Source organism: Temnothorax longispinosus, chromosome 7, assembly GCF_030848805.1.
Source record: "Temnothorax longispinosus isolate EJ_2023e chromosome 7, Tlon_JGU_v1, whole genome shotgun sequence".
Taxonomy (NCBI): domain Eukaryota; kingdom Metazoa; phylum Arthropoda; class Insecta; order Hymenoptera; family Formicidae; genus Temnothorax; species Temnothorax longispinosus.
In genome coordinates, this window is record NC_092364.1 from 3,415,512 (window position 1) to 3,436,469 (window position 20,958).

General features: G+C 45.6%; 1 protein-coding gene and 1 long non-coding RNA gene across 2 annotated transcripts; one reads left to right on the plus strand and one right to left on the minus strand.

The window, feature by feature from the left end:
• The first annotated feature begins 1,605 nt into the window (after positions 1–1,605).
• Ets97d (DNA-binding protein Ets97D) lies at positions 1,606–5,223 on the plus strand. The gene is made up of 6 exons (XM_071783155.1): positions 1,606–1,801; positions 1,904–2,204; positions 2,644–2,794; positions 2,864–2,940; positions 3,279–3,513; positions 3,628–5,223. Exons 1-6 carry the CDS (start codon positions 1,764–1,766, stop codon positions 4,143–4,145), a joined length of 1,320 nt encoding a protein of 439 aa, XP_071639256.1. The 5' UTR covers positions 1,606–1,763; the 3' UTR covers positions 4,146–5,223.
• A 231-nt stretch (positions 5,224–5,454) lies between these two features.
• Positions 5,455–20,576, minus strand: LOC139815898 (uncharacterized). The gene is made up of 2 exons (XR_011732857.1): positions 20,117–20,576; positions 5,455–7,697 (listed from the first exon to the last, which is right to left on the minus strand). It is a non-coding gene; the product is annotated as an uncharacterized lncRNA (long non-coding RNA).
• Positions 20,577–20,958: the final 382 nt, after the last annotated feature.

Consider the following 20,958-nt stretch of genomic DNA (forward strand, 5'->3'; position numbering starts at 1 on the left):
TTGCATCGTATATTGTCAGCACCAGCACATTTTAGAACGCATTTAGGTTGTGTATATATATATCTCCTATTATCCATTAGCGAGCTATAATTTGAGACCACCAACTGTAAATAAATATTTGTCAGATTGAATCATTAAACATATTTTTGGAATTTTAGATAGTGCAATCTCTTTACCGATCAGGTTCTTCTGTTTATCGATTCGACAATCTTATTTGTAATGTAAATGAAATAAGAAAAATAAAATTAAATTTTTAAAAGAGCTATGAAGTATTATTTATCTTACCTTTGTATTACCCTTTCTTTCTTCCTTTCTTCCCTCTTTCTATATTTAAATTCTTTTCATTATATTGATTTTCTAAACACATGAAGACTCATTTTCAAGACTTTTAAAGCTTGCGATCTAACGTCTTGAATTCTTAGAAATATGGAAAATCCTTGAAAGTATAGAATATTCCCCTGGATATACAGAAAATTTTTGAGAATTGCAATTCTTTATGTTGATAAAATTTTTAAGAATTGACAAAATTTTGTATGTTAATAAAATTTTTGGAAATTGACAAAATACTTTGTCAATAAAATTTAAAAAAATTGACAAAATTTTTTGTTGATAAAATTTTTGAACCTGACAAAATTCTTTATGTTGATAAAATTTTTGGAAATTGACAAATTTTTTTGATAAAATTTTTAAAAATTGACAAAATTTTTTATGTTGATAAAATTTTTGGAAATTGACAAAATTCTTTGTTAATGAAATTTTTAAAAATTGACAAAATTGTTGATAAAATTTTTGGAAATTGATAAAATTCTCGGAAACTGAGAAAATTCTTGGAATTTTAGATGGTGCAACCTTTTTATCGATTATGTTCTGATAATTTATAAACTTTCACGAATTTAGATTTTCTCAAAATTTGAAATAGGAGAAATTCTCGGTAATCCTGCATTCTTGGGTATGGAGGAATATTTATATACAAGACAAGTGTTTTGTATCATCAATACATGTTTTATTATTTCTTTTTATATTACAAAATGTATGTATGTATACATATTGCCAATGATACATACATACATCTTTTTCCAACGTGCATATCGCTATAATTCGAAGAAAATCCAACATTCGTACGGCCAATAAGAATCGCCGTCTCGCTTCTTTGTTCGCAAATGCTCACCTCATCTCGAGTAGCACTCCAATCGGATTAGGATCCGTGAAAGGCATCTTATCATTTTTTACAACATGATTCATGATCTTTCCGTCCATGACGTAAGAAAACAGGTGTTTTCTTATTATTATTTCTTATTATATTTCTTCTTCTTATTATTATTATTTCTTATTATTATTATTTCATGACGTAAGAAGATTTACCAAGGATGCGCAGTTTTCTTTGACTAATCAGAAACTGGTCCGAGATCTAGTCCGAAGTCCGAGAGTCCGAGATGCGAGAAGGAAACATGGATCCTCCCACGGTAGAAGACTGCAGATATGTTACATTTGAATGTGGCGCGATGTTCCGGACCAAAATTTGATTGGCTGGTGTATTCTTCGGCTGCCATTATATGCGCAATGCTACACTTGTCTTCTTACATCATGATTATTCATGATTCATGTTTCCGTCCGCACTCCGCACTGCGCACTCCGCAAAAGTGTATGTGCGAATCATCTGGAAGCGTCCGAGGGGTGTTTATTGCTGACGCGGACGGTTCTTTCTTCGAAAAGTGGTTGGGAATATTAGCCTAAATTGCAAGTCACCCACGTGTTCGGTTAACATGGATCTGGAGGAGCGTCGGAAAAGTTCTGAGAAAAGGTTAACGATATAGTTAATGTCCTCGCCTTATTAGGTATAACCTAGTCTGCAAATCCGCACACTCCGTTCTGTGGTATTTATCTCGCTCTGTTTCTCATTCAGCTTCGACACCGACGACGATTCCGAGTACGCTATGATACGGCAGATAAAGATGGAGCCGGAAACGATGTTCTCAGCATCCGAGGATGATATTATGGCTCAGCTGCAACAGGACAGTTCCGATCTGGAGGTCGAGCCTAACTTCACGTTGGAGGGCTCCCTGAACGGCGATTACTCCAATGACGGCGTGTTGATGCAGCACATGGACATTAGGGAGCCTTTGTCCACGTTAAGGAACCTTTTGGAAGACAGGCTCAGCATAGATTTAAAGAATTACTCGTTTTGGTTACAAAACGCGCAGATGGTAAGCGACAAGATATTTGTGCGGAATGTCCCACAGATCTTCCGTGACAACCGCTAATGGCAAATTCCCGAGTCTGCCCTTATTTCGAGATGAAAACCTTAATATCGAAATGCCGGTTCTCACGGAATGTCTAGGACATCCTATGGTCTAATAGAATTCAGTTGGAGGTATTGGTGCGCACTGGTGCACATTAAAGCCGTCGTACACAAATCAACATAATGATGCGTATAATATAAACGTATTGAATCGTGAAAGCCTCAATGTTTATTGTGCTATTTCATAAAACGTGTATTCGGCATTTTATCAAAAATATTTGCATTTTACTTCTGGATTAGATCGGTGTACAACCGTTGATATGTACCAATGCGCGCTAGTGCGTCCAACCAAATTTGCTATGACTTTATTTAAGCCCGAAACTCATGTGTGTTTGTTGCAACAGCTGGAAAGCCATAAGAATTTGGTCGATCAATGCGTCCAAGGAGAAGGGCTGGTTCAGATTAACGTACAAATAAAGCCGATGCAAAAACGTATCAATATAGTGGACGTTCTTAAACCAGCAGATGATTACATCGAAGTTGTGGAAAATAATTGTACGTATTAATGCCTATACGTTTGTTCTCGGTTTAACTGTGATAGATAATATTTTTATTGTGATGCAGCACCGGTGTCTACCACTCAGGAAAACAAACGGAACGTCATAAAGTGGATGATAGATGCGCAGTATAAAAAGGAGCAGGTAATTAAAATGCTAATTTATTTTGTAATTGAAATGTTTATATATGAAACATACATCTTATATGATTAGTGTTTTATTTTGTAAATCAGGACGTTGTAGAAGAAATATGATTTTGTTTGCTTTATTCATACAAAATATTTTTATTTTCTATGGACAATAACTTCAGCGATTTGAAAAATGTACTATTGCTTCAGAAACAAGTAGATGTGTGTTTATACAAACTTTTTCAATTACCGTCAGTCCTGAATTTATCTCTGAAATTATAAGACCATATAAAATGGAACGTCCTAAAAAATGATTTTCTGAAAAATGCATATATATTTCTTCGGGGAAAAAAGGAACGATTGAAAATACCAAATGATCCAAGAGACTGGTCAGAAGCACATGTGAAACATTGGCTGCAATGGGCTGTTAGACAATTTAACTTAGTATCGTTACGTTTGGTTGATTGGAATATAACTGGAGCGCAATTATGTAACCTTACACTGGAGGAGTTTCATGCAAAAGTGCCTCTTGATCCAGGAGACGTGTTTTGGACACATTTCGAACTTCTCAGGAAATGCAAATTCGTTGGTATGTTTGTAAGAAATATAGTATTTACACAGTCCACAGTAAAGATATCTGATAAATTCAAATCACTGTTGGATTTTATTTTATTTATTCGACGATTATACTGTTTGCTTGCAGCTGTTGTACAAAAAGATGCATCGGATTCACCCAACGAAGGTGTTATAGAGAAGTCCATTAAAGCACGAAGTCAGAAAGTAACGAAACCGAAATCTACGGTAAATCAGCAGGCGCGTTTAGTTAATGTGCCATTGGAGAATGTCGATCCGGCTTCGATCACCATTGCCAGTTCTAGTCGAACCGTTAATAGCGGCCAGATACAGCTGTGGCAATTTTTGTTAGAATTATTAACGGACAAGGAATATAGAAGCGCGATTCAGTGGGTAGGGACTGAAGGAGAATTCAAGCTTAATCAGCCGGAGGCAGTGGCGCAATTGTGGGGAGCCCGCAAAAATAAGCCGTCGATGAATTATGAGAAACTAAGCAGAGCTCTTCGGTATTATTACGACGGCGACATGATTTCTAAAGTTCATGGCAAACGATTTGTCTACAAATTCGTTTGTGACTTAAAACAGTTGTTGGGTTACTCAGCGGCAGAGCTGAGTAAACTTGTTGAGGAAGGAAGACGATATTTCTGATGAAACTATATTTTTGATTACTACTAATAATAAAATAGATTTCATTGTGAGCTTCTGTTGCTTTTGTTGCACGTTGTCATTATTTTATATTGTATAATTATTTCTATTTTAAATATCATATATACGGAAAAGCTCTACAGATGCATATTACTAGAATATACATAGTACAATATAGTAAAATCTCTTATCAGGATACAATCAGATCTTTTGAGATAATCTTTTATTGATTGGATATCGTGTGCGTTATTTTTTCATTAGCTGAATTTCTTTGCATTCTTTTTCCATACAAATGAATATCTGTAGAGCTTTTCCGGTTTGCAAGTAACGTCACATCGTAAACAAATTACCAAATATAATTTACTGACGGTTACATAAAAATAGATTTTGGGTTTAAATTAGAAGTATTCATTAGATTTTGTAGTGTATATAAGTGTGCGTGAATTATAATCTAATATTAAAACAACTCGAAGATTATGTTGATGATTATTTAATATCTGTTTTATGTATCATGGATTTACATGCAGATTTTTATGAGCTACTTATGTATCATTATGGACTTATGTACGGATAATATTGTATATATTTTCCCGTTTTTGTATAAAAATATACAAATATTCGATAGGTTCAATTTCGATTATGACCAAGAACTTAAAGAAATGTATTATATAGTTTTCATGCTAGATATCGCGTCGATTTAAGGAACTTTGTATATACGAGAAAAACAGTTATATAATACAGTTGTTGAATATATTTCATTAATATTGATATATTTTTTTATCATAGAGATAAATGTGTTAACACTCTAAGGGCCGGTTGTTCCAACCTATTGGTAAACTAACTAATAGTTAAATCATATATGTGTCTTTGTTTTTCCTTTAAATAAAAAAAGGATAGACATATGATTTAACTACTAGTTAGTTTATCAATAAATTGGAACAACCGGCCCTAAGTGTTAAAATTTCAAGGCCATCGAAAAAGTATAAATATTTTATAAAATGCACTTTGATAAATGATGTGAAGACGATGTTGTAAACTAAAGTTGTCGAATAAACGATTTGCCTTGCAAAGAATTGCAATATGTAGTTGGTACATCTTTTTTGCATAATCCTGTCTTTATCATAGCAATTCTTCCTCATTTAATTATGACGTTATGAAAGTTGGAAGTGGAACTAAATTTAAATTTTTGTTAATGACTTTTAAGATCAACGTTGAAACTGCATCTCTTTAAATATCTTTTATCTAGTATTAATGAACAGGATAGAAATCTGTATAGTGTTTAATAGCGAGAGACACCTCGCGATTTATGTAATAATAATAATAATTTTATTTTCTTTTTTTATATTCTTTGTAGCTCCACAAGATAAACGAATCTAAAGAAATTCGGGCCAATGAAGAAAGAGAAACCGATGCAAGTTTCCTTTAAACCACACGCTAATGAAGAGTCAAGTAAAACGTTCGTTCCCTCAATCACACAACAATCCGGAGACATAAAGGAAAAAAAAAGAAAAAAAAGTACGCAGGATATGTGAATGCGGCGCGGCATGTTGTCGAAACGCGATGACGTTTGTATCTCTGTTGCTAGGACTGACTTTTGATCGGCAAAAGGCAGCACTCATCGCCAATACCAGAGAATCTAGCCTGTGAGATATCGGACGCGACGTCACAAGTTAGGGTCTCAGGGAACCGGCGACGCGGCAGGCTTTACAATCAGCCCGCCCGCCATTGCCCTTTTTTCTCTCTCTTTCTTTCTCTCTCTCACGCTCACCGTCACTCATTCTCTCCATCTCACCCTCGCGCTCCGCGATCATTCCGCCCTTTCTTTTTTGCAAGAGAACCTTATGCAAATTCACTGCCCTGGACAGTGCGTCGCGAATCATTATTATCCCAAAATCTCCCGAAAGAATCGCGGCGATAAAGTGAAGGTCCGGAAAACTGTTTTCGTCGTGTTTCAACGAGTCGCGCTTTCGCCGAGATTTCTAGTCTGGCTCGAGCGGAATCTAGCTGGATCTACCAAGATTCGCGCTTGGAGAACGAGAAACGGAAGTGCCAATGAAGGAACAGAAATACATTTCTTGCACTCGTTATGCAGTTACAACGCTTCAAAGAGAGAGTACACAAACGGAAAGGGCTTCTCTCGTACGTCGAAGAAATCGTTTTCGCGTTTTGTCTCATTCGCAAGAGAACGATTGCGAATTATACGTTATCCTCCCCCTCGCACGCATTCACACACGCATATATACAACACGTGCACATATACACACACATACACACGCATTTACATCAAGAGAAAATATACCACGTGTACGCATTCATAGTAAGGCGCAAGGCTCCGTCGATTTATACATTCGCGTAAAAAAGGAAAAAATAAAACAAGAGGCTGTTCTCTCTCTCTCCTCCGCGGAGAGATTCCTTCCGCACGCGCGGCGCGGGTCTCGCGAGAGAGTCTCCTCGGGAGCGGTTCCGTGCAATGCCAGCAACAACGTCGCAGCGCCGACGACCGGGAAAGTTAGCAAGTTGTACAGTGGACTTCGTATCTCGCGAATTTCCATTCCCTACTATACAACCTACTACCTCACCCAGACGTCGTCGCGGGGGCTTCTCCTCCCTCGTCCGCCGCTCCATCCGCCGTTCTTCTCTCCTTCGCCCTTAATTCTGCCGACCGACTTTTCGACAGGTCGCTTCGCCTCATCTCCCTCTCCACGCTTAATTCTCTCACGCGCTCGATTCGGTGCGTCCGAAATTCGCGACTTACATCCATTGACAATATCCATATGCAAAATTAAACAACGTCGATACAATATTGTATAAGTAATGTAGGTATACACATTGTTGGACGCGTCGGTCGTAATTATGGACTCGCAATCCTTTTCTCTTTTGGTTTTACAAAAATGGCCCGTCGCACGAAGGAGCCTTCATCTCCGGGTCTTTTCGAGATCTCTGGAGAGATGTGCTTCGTCTTATAATAAGAATATCGCTTTACAATGTATTATACAATGTATTAAAAAGTGCGTTTCTCGTTTTCGGAGCGCACAAACGTCAGCACGTTTGGTGACTGTTTAAAGTTACGTCTCCTTGTAAGTATCCCTTAACTTTAACGACGCATGTCGATCGCGCTTTAACGGTCGGCAGATGCAAAACGGTGGTGCCCTTTTCACGTGCGAGGAAATTACTCGGCAAGAAGTCTGTCGCTGATAACCGGAAGTGCCGCGAGCATTCGGGGGAACGGAGGGTTGGTGATGATGACGGTGGTGGTGGTGATGGTAGTGGTGGTCATGGTGGTGGTTGACGGTGGTGGTGGTGATGGTGATGATGACGTTGGAGGGGGAGGAGGAGGAATCCGTCGAAAAGTTTTAACGCCGGCCTGACTACATGTACCGGTAGATAGGAGCTTGCGGTATGCATATAAAAAAGCCCACAAGTTCGGATCTACGGGTTAGTGTCATCAAGTATAGCCGATTACTATCGTCCCTCGGGATCTATCCGCGCAGACGGTCCAGCGATCCTTGGGGAGCCTGAGGATCCAGCGGTCCAGACGGAGTCTGCGGCGAGAACCTGCGGAGATGCAAATCGGCATTAGCGATCGGCGTTTGCTGCGCTGGGGTGTATTAACGTTATCTTTGAAATTATTATCGCTTGGCAATCATTAGAGCGTTCCTTGTTACCGGGTCTAATAACTCTTTTTTTAAGCCGCGCATTTCGAAACGGATAAGAAACTTTTTTCTTTTCGCCCTCATTTATGACTCTTATTTCTAACGTCTTGTTACGCGAAGATTCATCGAAAGCTTTCGACCAGGTTTGCGAATATTCGGGAAGGTCGCGTTAAGAATTTCTCTCCGCGGCGATATCCTTCGGTCCCGGTTCGGCGACGCCGTTGCTGGGCCGTTGCCGGGCCGCCGTCGCGGAGACCAGAAGGGCGTAGAAGAAAAAGTCCGTGGGTCCTACGAGAAACAAGAAGCCAGCGGAAGAAGGAGAGAGAAAGGGAGAGAGATAGGAGGAAAGGGCGAAAGACGGAGAAAGAGAAGCGGGGAGAAGAAGAGGAGCAAGAAGAATATAGGAGCGCGCGCGCGCGCGGAGAGTAGGTATAGGCTCTCTCGGACGTTGTAAAAATCCCCTGCATCCTCGTTCGTAGACAGTTTAATGGCCTCTGCTGTTCTCTCCGCTGCTCCGGGCCTAAGGGATGTAAGGCGCCGTTTCCAAGGGGCCGATCGCGCCGAAGATCGCGCACGCGGAATTTTATTCCCGGCCGATATTCCGATGCGGGACTCCGTTAAGTAAATCGCTCGCCGTCTCCGCGTTGATCAGCCTCAAAAATATATATATATTTCATATTATTATATATAATAACAATTAAATTTTACATATATATATAATATCGCTATGGAACAAAACTCGCGATATTAGAAATCTCAATTTTTAATTAGCGGTCATTCCGTGGATCGCGTTCAATTTAATAGATCGAAGAGACGCGGGTTATTCAGATCGAATCTTTCGCGAATCTTTGCCTGTAAATTTTAAATAATTCGTCCGCTCATGATCTCTTTTATGGATAAATTATTCTCACGCAAGCTACTCGCGCGTAATAATTTCGAGGATGCGTATATACTCGTACCGGATACGGTAAACGGGACGAGAAGGATACTTTTGCATTTCTATTTCTCGGAAAGCGAGCGACGGTTGTTAGACACGCATGTGCCTCTCGCTTTGGCGAACGATTTTGGCGAGAGCGACGATAGCGAGAGAACCGGGCGTTGTGGACGATGCTTAAGAGATGCTCCAGGATTCGCGGCGAGGAACCCCGAGACGCGAAACTAGTCGGGCAAGAATATGAAAAATAAATTATTATCTCGCAGCCCCGTCTGGATACATATACGCAGAAAGTGAATTTTTTCGCGTGTCCCTCGGTGTTCTGCATGCAGGCTGGAAATTGTTGCGTATTCCTAGCGCGATCCTTCGAGGCCAATTGCCAAGCTTGGCCGGCTCGGCCTCGGCTCATTTTTATTTATTTAATAACGGCAACGCGAACGAGTGCGCAACAAATGTTACACGAGGCCAATTGCCGATAAGGCATTAATACACAAAGGAGTTAAATCGATTTAACGCAACGTGCCCGCCGCGCCGTGTTGCGTTAAATATCGTTACGTGATCGGAGTTGTTAAAAAGTGCGGGATCAACTGGGCGAAATGCATCTTGCGTTCCTTCGTGACGCAGGCAGGGTCCTCCGAAGGGCGGCAGGGCCGTATAAGCGCGCACGGTCGGAAGAGAGAAACGGTGGAGTGAGAGGGGGGAGGGTGGGGTGCGGGGGCGCGAAAGGGCGACGCGTAATCAGAGGGGCGTTGAATTCAGGGGATATCGAGGAGAAAGGGAGAGGAAGAAAGCGAGAGAAAGGGGGAGAGAGAGAGAGAGAGAGAGAGAGAGCGCGGGAGAACGGTGATTCGGGAAGAGGGGCGCGAGGGGATCGACAACGGGGAACCGGGGGTCACCGCCATATTATATTTAGCGAGACACGACCGTGTGAATGAACTGAGTCTCAGGGGCGGGCCCACCGCGGGGATACCCTTTTCCGTCTCGTGTCTCGTCCTCTCCTGCGCCACGCGCAAATTACGATCCAGGCCGGACGAAATCGTCGCGATTACGACGAGCGAGTTACCGCGAGTTTTCCCGTCGTTCACGGTTCCGCCAATTCGCGTGTGCTGCAATTCGCGAGGTCTCCTTTCTCTCTCTTCGCTCGCCGTCCGGGCGATATCGGCCTGATAGCCGTGAGTTCCGACAGTCACGCCGAATGAACTTGCGAAGAAATCGCAAGCGGCACTATTTGCGCTGCCTATTTTTGCAGTGGAGAGCCCTGGAACGAGCGCAATCTGCTTTTTTTCCTCAATATGAAAGATAAGCGTTTTTTTTGGTGAAATAAAAAAAAGTGGCGACAGACGACGAATGAACGTTGTGCTTTTGCGAGATCGCGACGCAGCTCGCTTCGACGGCGAAAGAATTATTGAGTTTCCTGGAAAGTTTGCCGCGCTTTATTTATGCAAACTGCAAAGCCGTCGTTAGTTCCGGGAAGACGCCGCGTGCAATGGTTAGAGCTTTCATTAATGAGTTTGCCGAGCGCCGTCGATGAAAAAGAGGGATTAGCAAACGACGCTACGTTGCACTCGGTCGAAACTATAAGTTTTACTTCCGTGAAACGCAGCTACTTTCTTGTTCGTATATATAAAGGGCGTATATCAATCAGCTATTCTTTCTAACTGATTGACTTAAGCTATTTTTATTTGTGGATACCGCGGTGGAAATATTTTTACGGATGAAAGATACTCGTCACACGCACGATATTTGCCACGTTGCGAAATCGTTGGATTACGCAATCAATTTTACAAATTCACGTAAACCCGGGACCGAAAGTGTATACATTCGCGGGCACCAAGGCAAACAACGTCATTCTATCTTATCGTACTTTTGCTACCGAAATAAACTTCAACCTTCGTCATCGACTTTCGTCGCCGATCCGTATCAGGAGTTTAATGAATAATTATTTTCATTAGAAATGAGCCTAATGAAAATGTGCATTGTTTTTCGCGCGTGGGTAACTCCATGCAATAATTAATGGGATCTGCTAGGACCTCGGCTAAAATACTTACAGATATATTTATTTTTCAAAATGTGAATTTCTTAAATAGATCGATATACACGTATCTAAAAAATTATATATATATATTAATACATATATTTATATTAATTTTAATTTATTACTAGATATATTTATTTCTTAAAATTAATGTGAATTTCTGAGTAAATATGTGTGTTAGAATTTGGAAATATTAGATATATGTTTACAAAATTTTCAGGCTTTCTCATCTATATTGTAATTTATCACCGTTTATCACTGCAAACAATAAATCCACATTATTAAAATACAAATGAGTAGTTATTTGAAAAAGTTGCCAAGGTCCGTCAAATCTCATCTTTTTGAAAATGACTATAAAGAAACCGCGTCAAATCAACGCGGGAATGCCATTGCTTGGTACGGATAAGAGTACCAAGCTGGAAGTAACATTTCGAGGATTCCGGACACGTTGTCTGTTCACTGATCCGACATCATTGCCGCGATCTCTTTGTCGCGCGCTTGTTCCGCCAAAGGGACGAGCGGAGAGTATTCCTAAGACTTCCTCCGTGGCTATGACATCGGCGACGTTCCCTTTGGTTCCTGAATCATTAAAATCGCGCGCAACGTACTACCGGCGCGCGGCGATGCGACAGATGTAGGAGCGCTGCCGCGAGAGAAGACGCATTTTTCCGGCGAGCCGCAAGAGAGCCGAGAGGAGAAAGGGAAAGAGAGTGAGAAAGACGAGGAGAAAAGGGGGCGATATGCATCGGACAAGAGAACTACGGCGCGAGAAGCGAGAGAAAGGGAGGAGGATGAGGAACAGGAGGATGAGAAGGATGAGAAGGATGAGGAGGAGAGACAGAGACGAGAACCGCGAGTGCGGACAGAAGAAGCGTCCCCATAGCAACACGACGCGACCGAGCTCGCAATTCGCAATCCGCCACGTTCTGCACGCGCGCTTTTCTACGTGCGTGTGCCCGCGCGTGTATTTAACGCACCATACACGGCAAATTCATTTCCGGGCAGCAGCGGTCCGAAAGCCCGCCCGTTTTTCACCCGGCTACCGCGCGCGAGTAGGTATACCTGAAGGAGGTAAGGTCGCCAACTGGGAAACGATAATCGATTTAACCCCTTGAAAACGACCCGACCGCCTCCTGCCCCTTCCGCCCCGTCCGTCTTAGGTGAAACAGGTGGAACTCCCGCGCGTTTTATATCGTTAAGGGGTCCATATGGCGTAAACGATCGTCGACGGATGCGAATGGCCTCCGGTGGTCGGGGAAGCATCGACGTTGATTCTTTCGTGGGATAAAAAAATTCGTGTTCGAACTTGAGAGGCCAGCTTCGAGGCGGGGCGAACAACCGCCGGGTTTTGGAATTATATTTTTTTTCCGCTCCATATGCACACCCTTTGATTACTTCCTTTTCCTATGCAGTTATATACGTTATAAGCAGTTGATTTTCATCAAAAATTAACAAGTACTATTACGATAAAGGGGATTGACCTTTTTATGGTTCCCTTGCGCCTAAACCTGGTACTGACATCGAGACGAATATCATTAACCCTTGGCTGGTCAATGTAGACCCGATGGATATTTATTTTCAAAAATTATTCGTACGTTCCTTTTACATCGCATTGTCGGTGTAAAAAATCGAACTCGAAAACTGCTATTTTTTTTACCGCTGCTTTATGAACTATATTTATACGAGTGACTTTTTGATTGAATACGGGTCATACCCAGTCACGATCGAAGAGTATTTTTTCCAAGAGCTGAACCATATATTGATCGAAACAGATCTACCAAGTATATATGATTTTGACAGTTGCCGAGCGTGCAAAATTATGAAATACTGAGATACATTCGATATATGTTACAATTAAGATGGAATGTGTGAGATGAGACAGAAAATTCAGAATCGCTAGTAGCCATCGCGTTTAGGTTCCATGTGAAAAATAACTTTAAAATAGAAGTATTGTTCACCGATTTACAAATCTAGTTATCATCATCATCATCATCATCATCATATAGTGATAACATCTTGTCAGATGTGTTGTGATCCACTTCGATCAGCCTGTTTCCAGCCAAATAAGCCAATTGCAGTCATCCTTAAAATGATTCCGTGCCAAAAAAGATGTAGCAAGCAGCATCGAATATATACATCTACTCAATATACACCAGCAGCGAGAATAAAATGTATTCCGGCAGGAACGACGTACACTTTACGATGAAAAAGAAAAGAAACGCATCTCCTTCCCGCATAAAAATTACTCCGAGAAAGCTTTTGTGCGCGGAGATACTTTTTTCCAGCCACTGTATATCTGAATATATTCCTCCAGCCTCCGCGTCCAGACGGAACTGGTCAATCCTGTCTTGCGGGACGAAACACCGGGAGAACGAAGGACCTTCGTCCGAGGCGAGTATCGAGCCGCGCTGCGCCGCGCGTTGCAGTTGCATCTCGCAGCGCAGCGCAGCGCAATGCAGCGCAACGCGGCGGGAGGAGGGACGACACGGTGGTGAGCAATCGGCATGCGGGAGCAACAGAGAGAGAGAGAGAAAGAGAGAGTGTGTGAAGGAGAGCGAGGGAGAGAGACAGACGGAGGGGGGAAAAAGGGACACTATGCCCCGCGATTCACGCACTACACACCCATGAAGGCCTATCCCCGCCCATCGCCTAGACCATACCGGCCAATGACTGGCATGCGCTCGTTCTATTAGAGAGGTCGTAGGCACGGCCTAGGCCCGGCACAGCACATACGGCACGCACCACGTACCCGCGCTCTTCCCTCTGCCGAACCCCGACGGGCTCGCGACCCGCGATTTACCAATTGCGACCGTCGATTTTACCTGCCTGTCTTCCTCGCGATCGCGACGTACCTATACGTGTTCGCTTGAGCCCCCGCACGACCGTGCCCCTCGCGGCCGATTCGCGTTGCCTCGGCCTTGCGCCAGCTGCATAATACATCCACCGCTAAATACCGATGCCTCGACCTTTTCATGATTTCATCGATACTGAAGGCAACTCTGGTGAAGGCAACGCGCTCTTGAAGCTCGCTGGTCTCTTCACCCCGTTCTTGTGATGGAATTACGACGCGAACTTCCCTCTTGCACGTCGAAATGAATTATTTTATGCACCCTCATTCGCGTTTATGTTGCTGAAATACATTGACGGTTCCCTCCTTTGTCTATAGGCCTGTTCGTTTAAGCTGAACCTTCTTGCACGGTTCTTGCAGCTTTCCTCTTTTTCTTTTCATGTTGGAGAGAAAAGGAGAGAAGATGAACTGTGCGAGAAGTTCAGCTAAAACGAAACAGGCCTTGTATTAGCGGGTGCACGTATAGTATAGTTCACGTATAATTCAATCTGCGTGTTCCACGTCTTGATAACGCAGCAACGGATGATGAGAACGCGGGAAACTGAGTCAGATTTTCAGTACGGAAGAATATATTCAGTGATATGACAGTGGTTAGAGAAAGTATATCCGCACACAAAAAAAGCTCTTTCTTGGAGTAATTTTTACACGGGGGAGAAATGTGTTTCGCGATGATATGAGACTCCGATGTTTTATTATATCACGCTTTTCTCGAAAGTTCGCGACCACGGTGTTATTCTCTCGGCGCGTTTCGATGGTCACAATGATAATCAGCTGTTTCGCTGATATACAGAGATCTCGCGAGCAAAAGTTGAATGAAATTGATCGTCATTTCTTTGATGTCTATATTTCTACTGAAAATTAAAATTTAATCTCGGTTTAGCTTACTTTTTATCATTTTCTAGTATCAGAAACGATAAAAAGTGAAATTAATTGGCACTAAAGTTAATCTGCATTAATGAGAAATGGATATTAGTCTCATAATGTCATAGAGGATTATATTTTTTCAGAGAGCGCATCGAGGCAATGGAAATCAAATGGTCAACTCTGTTTGACGACAGAGCCTATTAACTGCTAATGAGTTTGAATTTCGAACAATAAGCTTCATAACAATATGACTGAGACTTGTAGCTTTTAATTCTATTGCAAATCGAGAAGAGAGAGTCTCCGATATATTTTACTGGTCAATATTGGACGTGTGCGTGCCGATACGCCGAGAGAATTAATTTATTTCAACGTATATTGCAAGGAAAAGGTGACTTCTCCCGTTTCCAACGTCATAATTCAATACGACTGCAGCGAGGAAATAGAAATCTTAAGACTTCGTGATTTATGTCTCCGCGCAGGAGAAGGCATTCTCGAGTTGACTCGGGTTAACAGTCAAACGCGTTACCACGACACGCTGAATTATATTCTCGCAAAATTATGTCGGATATCGGGTGACGGCGACGTCAAAAATATCGTACGTTTTCTGGCATTTTGTTATTAACATCTCAACAATATCTGTCAGCAGTATATTTTTACATACTTTTTATATGAGACATATTATTATAGAATTGGATTTTTAAGAGACCTAAAAGAAATTCATCAAAGAGCGTATCTTTCGATAAATAATTTGCTTCAAAAGTTACAATATACTTATCACATACGTGCCATCAGCAAGATGAATGTAAAATCTTGTTCCAAATACAATTTTCTATTTTTTTTTTATCTTATAGTATATAGTGTATATGTAAATTAACAGCCTTGTGAATAATTGTACCGTTCCTAATTATCGCGATCGAGCGATCCGTGGGTAGTTAACGACGCTGATAGCCTTCAACAAAAGGAACGCGATCCCTCGTTCGCGTTTACAAATTCGCGGGATGACTCAGAGGGACGGTTCTCCTTGGAGGACTATCGGCCTCCGGTCCGTCCAGATACCGTTATCGGAACGGCCGCGAAATATATCCACAGTACGCAGGGGGATCTTCAGACAGTTTCGCGATAATCGGAGCGCGACCCGGCGCGATGACACTCGCTGACAAGTTATGCAAATGCGAGCGTATACGTATACGAAGTGCCGCGGTCTTGGACTCCAGCTACTCCAGGTCCAAGTGATAACGACCGCGCGGCCTTTCGATATCCGCGGCAGATATACGCGGAGTCGCGACCGCGGCGTTATACGTGTGCCATGTAACCGATCATCTCACTGACCTAGCCAACGCCGCGGCCGGTCGGTCGGTCGGCCGGCCGGCCGCGCCGGCCGGCGCGAATCGCGCGACCGAGCGTGCCCGTGACACCGGGCGATGTCGGTGGCATTGCACGTTGCGTTGCGCTCGCGCTGCACCGGAGTCGTTGCACCGCGCGCGCCGGTAATCGCACACGCGATTCGCATTCGCCTCGCGCCGAGGCGGCCGGCCGTGCCCGGTCCCTCTCTCTCTCTCTCTCTCTCTCTTGTTTGCACAACTTAGGTATTGATCTTAGCCGCGCGCGGACCTAGTTTCCGTCTTCGTCCTCATCCCTCCCGCCGGCATGGCACCTTCCTCCGCCGCCGTTTCTGTTTTCGCGATCGAATTTCGCAAATAAGCGGCGCGTCCGCCTCCCCCTTCGGTCTCCGCGCTTCGTTTAACGCCGCGTTTAAAGCGTACGACGTTGAAATGAAACGTCACTCGTCAGCGTAACTGCAGCGGAACTACGGCGGAAACGAGAGCGAGCGTGAGAAAAACGTCGCAAATTCAGATTAATTTCGTAGAGGGGAGGAGGAGGGAATATATATCTCTAGATGATAACTTTGCGTCTGTGGCATTTATCCTAAACCGAGAGTCGGATCTCCGACCTTTTACAATATCGTCCACCGTGAGACCTTCGGGCGAGCGGAGGGGCGCTCTCTTGCGCGATAAAAGAGCGAACTGCGAAAAAGACGAAAGCCCCGACTATATTTAGCCCCGGCCTGCAATTTATTGCGGGTGTTTGTCCTTTTCGCTCGCAATCACCGCCGATAGCTTATCGACGTACGGCGTAAGTGACAATGTGTGGCGACGCTATTCTCCGAGAGGCCGGCGATAAATCCCAGCGAATTTTCCAGAGCGTTTCTTTTTTTCTTTTTTTTTGTTTTACATCGGTCGAATTACAGCCCTCCCATCCCTGCACTCGAACACGGTACGCAGAGTCGCGTTTCGCTGCGATCAATCGATCCAACGACTCTCTCTCTCTCTCTCTCTCTCTCTCTCTCTCTCTCTCTCTCCCTCGCGTTCCGATAAAATACGAAGATCCATCGCCCCCCTTTCCTCCCGCGCTGCGCGAGATTATTTTTCCCCTAATTTGCATGATGTAAACGACACGTGACTCTTAAGAAATATCGGCTCTACACGACGTACAACGTGATATCGTCCATTATCTTACGCCTCTCCTTCTCTCTCCCTTTCTATCTTTCTTCTTCTCCTTCTCCCTCCGCGCTACGACGCGGCCGAGAGCATCACGTTTTATTGGGTGAAACGCCGAGCAAAATAGTGGCAATGCCCCTCGGTTAGGGAAACGAGCGCAACGCGGTCCAAGTTCAACGATTGTTTATACGCGCGTTATCGGGCCGGCAAAAAAGCATTCGCGTTAAATCGCGTATACGCGCTGCAGAGATCTACGCTGCGTCGTGGAATATAAAAGAATTTTCTAAGGTGCTCGCGCGCGTGGAATAACGGCGTGGCGACCGGAGAATCACGCGGCGATTCCACCTCGCGATAACGCCGTATATTTCAACATCGCGCGCCGATGAACGATCGATCGGCATACCTTCGGTCTGTCGCGATCGATTGGCAATGACATATTAGTGTAATATCGCCTTGTTTACATATTTCTCCAAACGGCCAGCTCGATCGATCTATTCGCGCTGTTTGGCTTCCTTGCTTTTTTAAATCCTCCGTTTGTATACGTGGGTCTATGGCGTCCGAGCCAAAATGATATCTGCTCGTAACTGTAAAACTTGCAAGCCTGCCAGAAAATATTAAATAAACGATGTTTATCAAAATGACTGTAAAATCGTCAACTACAATGTAGACAGTTTCGTGAAAAAAAATTTTTTTTAAATACTTTAAGGGCAAAATAGCGTCAAATGTGACAGACCCACGTATACACTCCGAAGGTGGAGGAAAAAAAAGTACACAGATGGAGGGTTAATATTCATCTTTATCTTCCTCCATCTCTTTCTCCGCCTAATATTCTTGTACCTTACGTCAGGTCCATGTCACGACACAGCGAAGGGCACACACACGGGGATGCTATCTAAATCCAGCGTCAAACGTCGTTCCCCCGCTCCTCTCCACTCTTGTCCCGGGAAATGTCCCACTAAACGGAATGTCCCGCACTCTCCCGCACACTCCGCGTCGACCGCCGGAAACCGATCATTGTTCCGTATTAAACGGGCAAAACAGCATCGCTCGCGTCGCGTCGGCGAGCGTGTCCTATGCTCCTAGATTCCTCCTTTCGCTCCGCGAAACTGTCAAAACCGTGCGCATGCGCGAGAGGGGAAACGAGACAACAGGGTGTCATTGACCCCGGAGGACGTATGTATTCACCGAGGTTAAGGGTAATTTTATCGCTTCTCTCTCTCTTCGCAGCGAAAAACGCTTCCTTCCTTCCGTGCCACGCGTTCCGAGACAAAGGCCGATTAAAGTCGCGGCGGAATCAGCGGCGCGGAAAAATCGGAAAATAACGTCGCGGCACCCACGCTCAAAGTCGACATCTTTCCAGACTATAGATACTCCCTAAATCTCTTCGAAGGTAGCCGGAATTTTGTGCTGGGATAAACGCACTCAATCGCGATGCAGCTGGCGAATATCGCGAGAGCGAGGAAGACGAGAAAGAACGAGGTGCGAACTAATACGGGGCACGTATGTCGCTCAATTCAATTGAAATGGGATCGAGCGTGATGCGAAAGTAACGGCGACAACACGGCGGATCGAACGGCAGGCTCCAAAGTGCGCCGACTGTGCCCGAGGTAGAAAAAAAATATCGTCCCGACGTTCCACGACCACTCCGACGCGAGCAGCCGTGCCGTTCAAACTGCATTGAACTCTGAACTCGATGCGAGTTCGAAACGTCCGGCAAAACGTATCGTCTGGCCTCGAAGTCTCAACGAGAAGTCCTCGACAAAGGAGCGAAGACGCTTCCACCTCGAGCGACGAACGACGGCGTCTCCGAGCGATCTCCTCTTTCCGCGACGTACATTGCACTCAATATTTCACTCGCGACACCGTATCGAATTCGGGTAAGATTCCCCGAGTTCGCGCGAGCGCGCCGCACGCAATGACGTTCCATCTCGACGGAACGGAACCCGATCGACCGTGGGGCAACGCGATACTCCGTCCCGTGGCGTTTTGCGGCGAGAGACGCGTTCGTGCGTGAGGCCACCTCACCTCGTCCTCCTCGGCGAGAGCGCCGCGAGTTCCCGTAAACCGTCATCGTTTTTCCCCGTTGTTGCTCACCCCCCGTTCATCGTTGCCGAGTCACACCTCGCACCACGTGCGTCGGCGGGGCTCTGAGAATAGAAGCGCGAGGCACTAATCTAATTTTCACCAGGCCAAATTAAATTGCGATCGTCGATCGCCGGGCGGGAGGGGGGCGGGAGTGAAAGAGAAGAGGGGGGAGGGAGAGAGTGCCGCAGTCAGGCGCGATCGCCGCGGAATGCAAAGAATAATTTTCGTGAAACGTCGGCGTGTGGCTGACCGCGGAAAACGCGCGCCAGCCATATGCGATAGCCGTCGAAAAGGGGGGGAGGGGGTGGGTTCGATCGCGAAGGGTAGAGCTAGCCAGACAAGAGAGAGAGAAAGAGATAGAGAGAGAGAGAGAAGCGCAAGCATCATCGATAATGCAGCGCGCGGTCACCGAGACCTCTCTCTCTCTTTCTCTCTCTCCCTCCATCTGTTTCTCATTCTCTCTCCTCGCTCTATTCGCATTTCCTCTCGCGACTCGTCGAGTTCCACAATTCCGTCGGCGATCACACGTATTCCCAAAGTGCGCACATTCTCACTGGCACTCGCGGAAAACGGAGTTCTCTCTCTCCCCCCGGGGGGGGGGACACTCGCGACACTCCGCGGCACTCGCGAGGAAGAACTCTCGTCCGCGACACCGCAAGCTCGAGGAGACGTCGACGTTGCGCGACGCGACGCGACGCACTCGTCATCCGTCCGGTGCGTCGTACATGCATACGCACGACGTCGGTCGGCCATTCAGAACTGGCGTGCCAGAGAGACTCACACACTCGCGCCGCGGATGGCGCGGATGCATATGTCGCTCGGTCGTCGCACGGTGCACATACCGGGGAACGCGCACCTCGCGCGGTGGAGCATCGATTGGGCGGACGATGTCGACACACTTTAACGTCGCGAATCTCTGCAGAGGCACCTCTCCGTTAGGACGACGATGACTTCACGGGGGGAGAGGGGGGGAGGCGGAAAAACGAGCGGAAAACCGGAAAGAGGGAGAGAGAGAGAGAGAGAGACACAGAGGAGGAGAGAGAAAGAGAGAACCAACCTTCGACGATGACAGCGACGGACTGCGTGCCTAGACACCACCGCACTCGCGAACGAACGAACGGAGGGACGACGGACGGACGCCGCCGCTGCGCTGCACCGCGATGGCCGGGAGGAACGCGACGATCGAGGGGAGCGGAGGAACTGGCGAAACTGTCGCGTTGCGTCGCGCTGCGCCGCGCCGCTCTTCGCTCGTCTCGTTTACGAGCGGATCGGAGCAGAGTGGAGCGGAGCGGAGCGGAGCAACGGCCACCTTGTTCGCTCGCTCGTCCCGAGTTATGCATTCGGCGCATCCGACGTGGTTCCGACGGTGTCACGGAACGGACGGGGGTCCGTCCGTCCGTCGCATCACACACTCCTCGAACTCCGAGCCTCCTCGAAGGGGGGTTTTCCTCGCGGGGAGAGTAGGGGAGGCGCGAGGCGCGCGAGAGGGGGTAAGCGAAAGCGGAAAGAGCGGGAGAGTGTCGCTTACCCGATACAGAGAGGAATTTTATTGGCTCCCGCCGAGGCCAATGTCCCGCGAGGCCTTCCTCGCGGTCGCGAGGTGCGCGACGGCCGAGGCGATGAGGGAGCAGCGATAATCTCGAATGCTCGGCCGCTCGGCGGAGGACCGTCGACACTGGCCGACAGACGCGGCCTCGGCGGTCTCGGGGGTGGCCTTTTGGAGGACGGATCTCACTCTTTCTCTCTCTTTCTCCGACCTCCGTCGCTCGATGTCGACCGATTGACACAAGAACGCGTGGCGATCGTGAGTGATCAGTGGGAACATCGGCGAAGTCGAGAACCTTCGGAGATATTTGCGATCCGAGTTTTAGATTCTTCGAACGAGCTCGGATCGCCAAC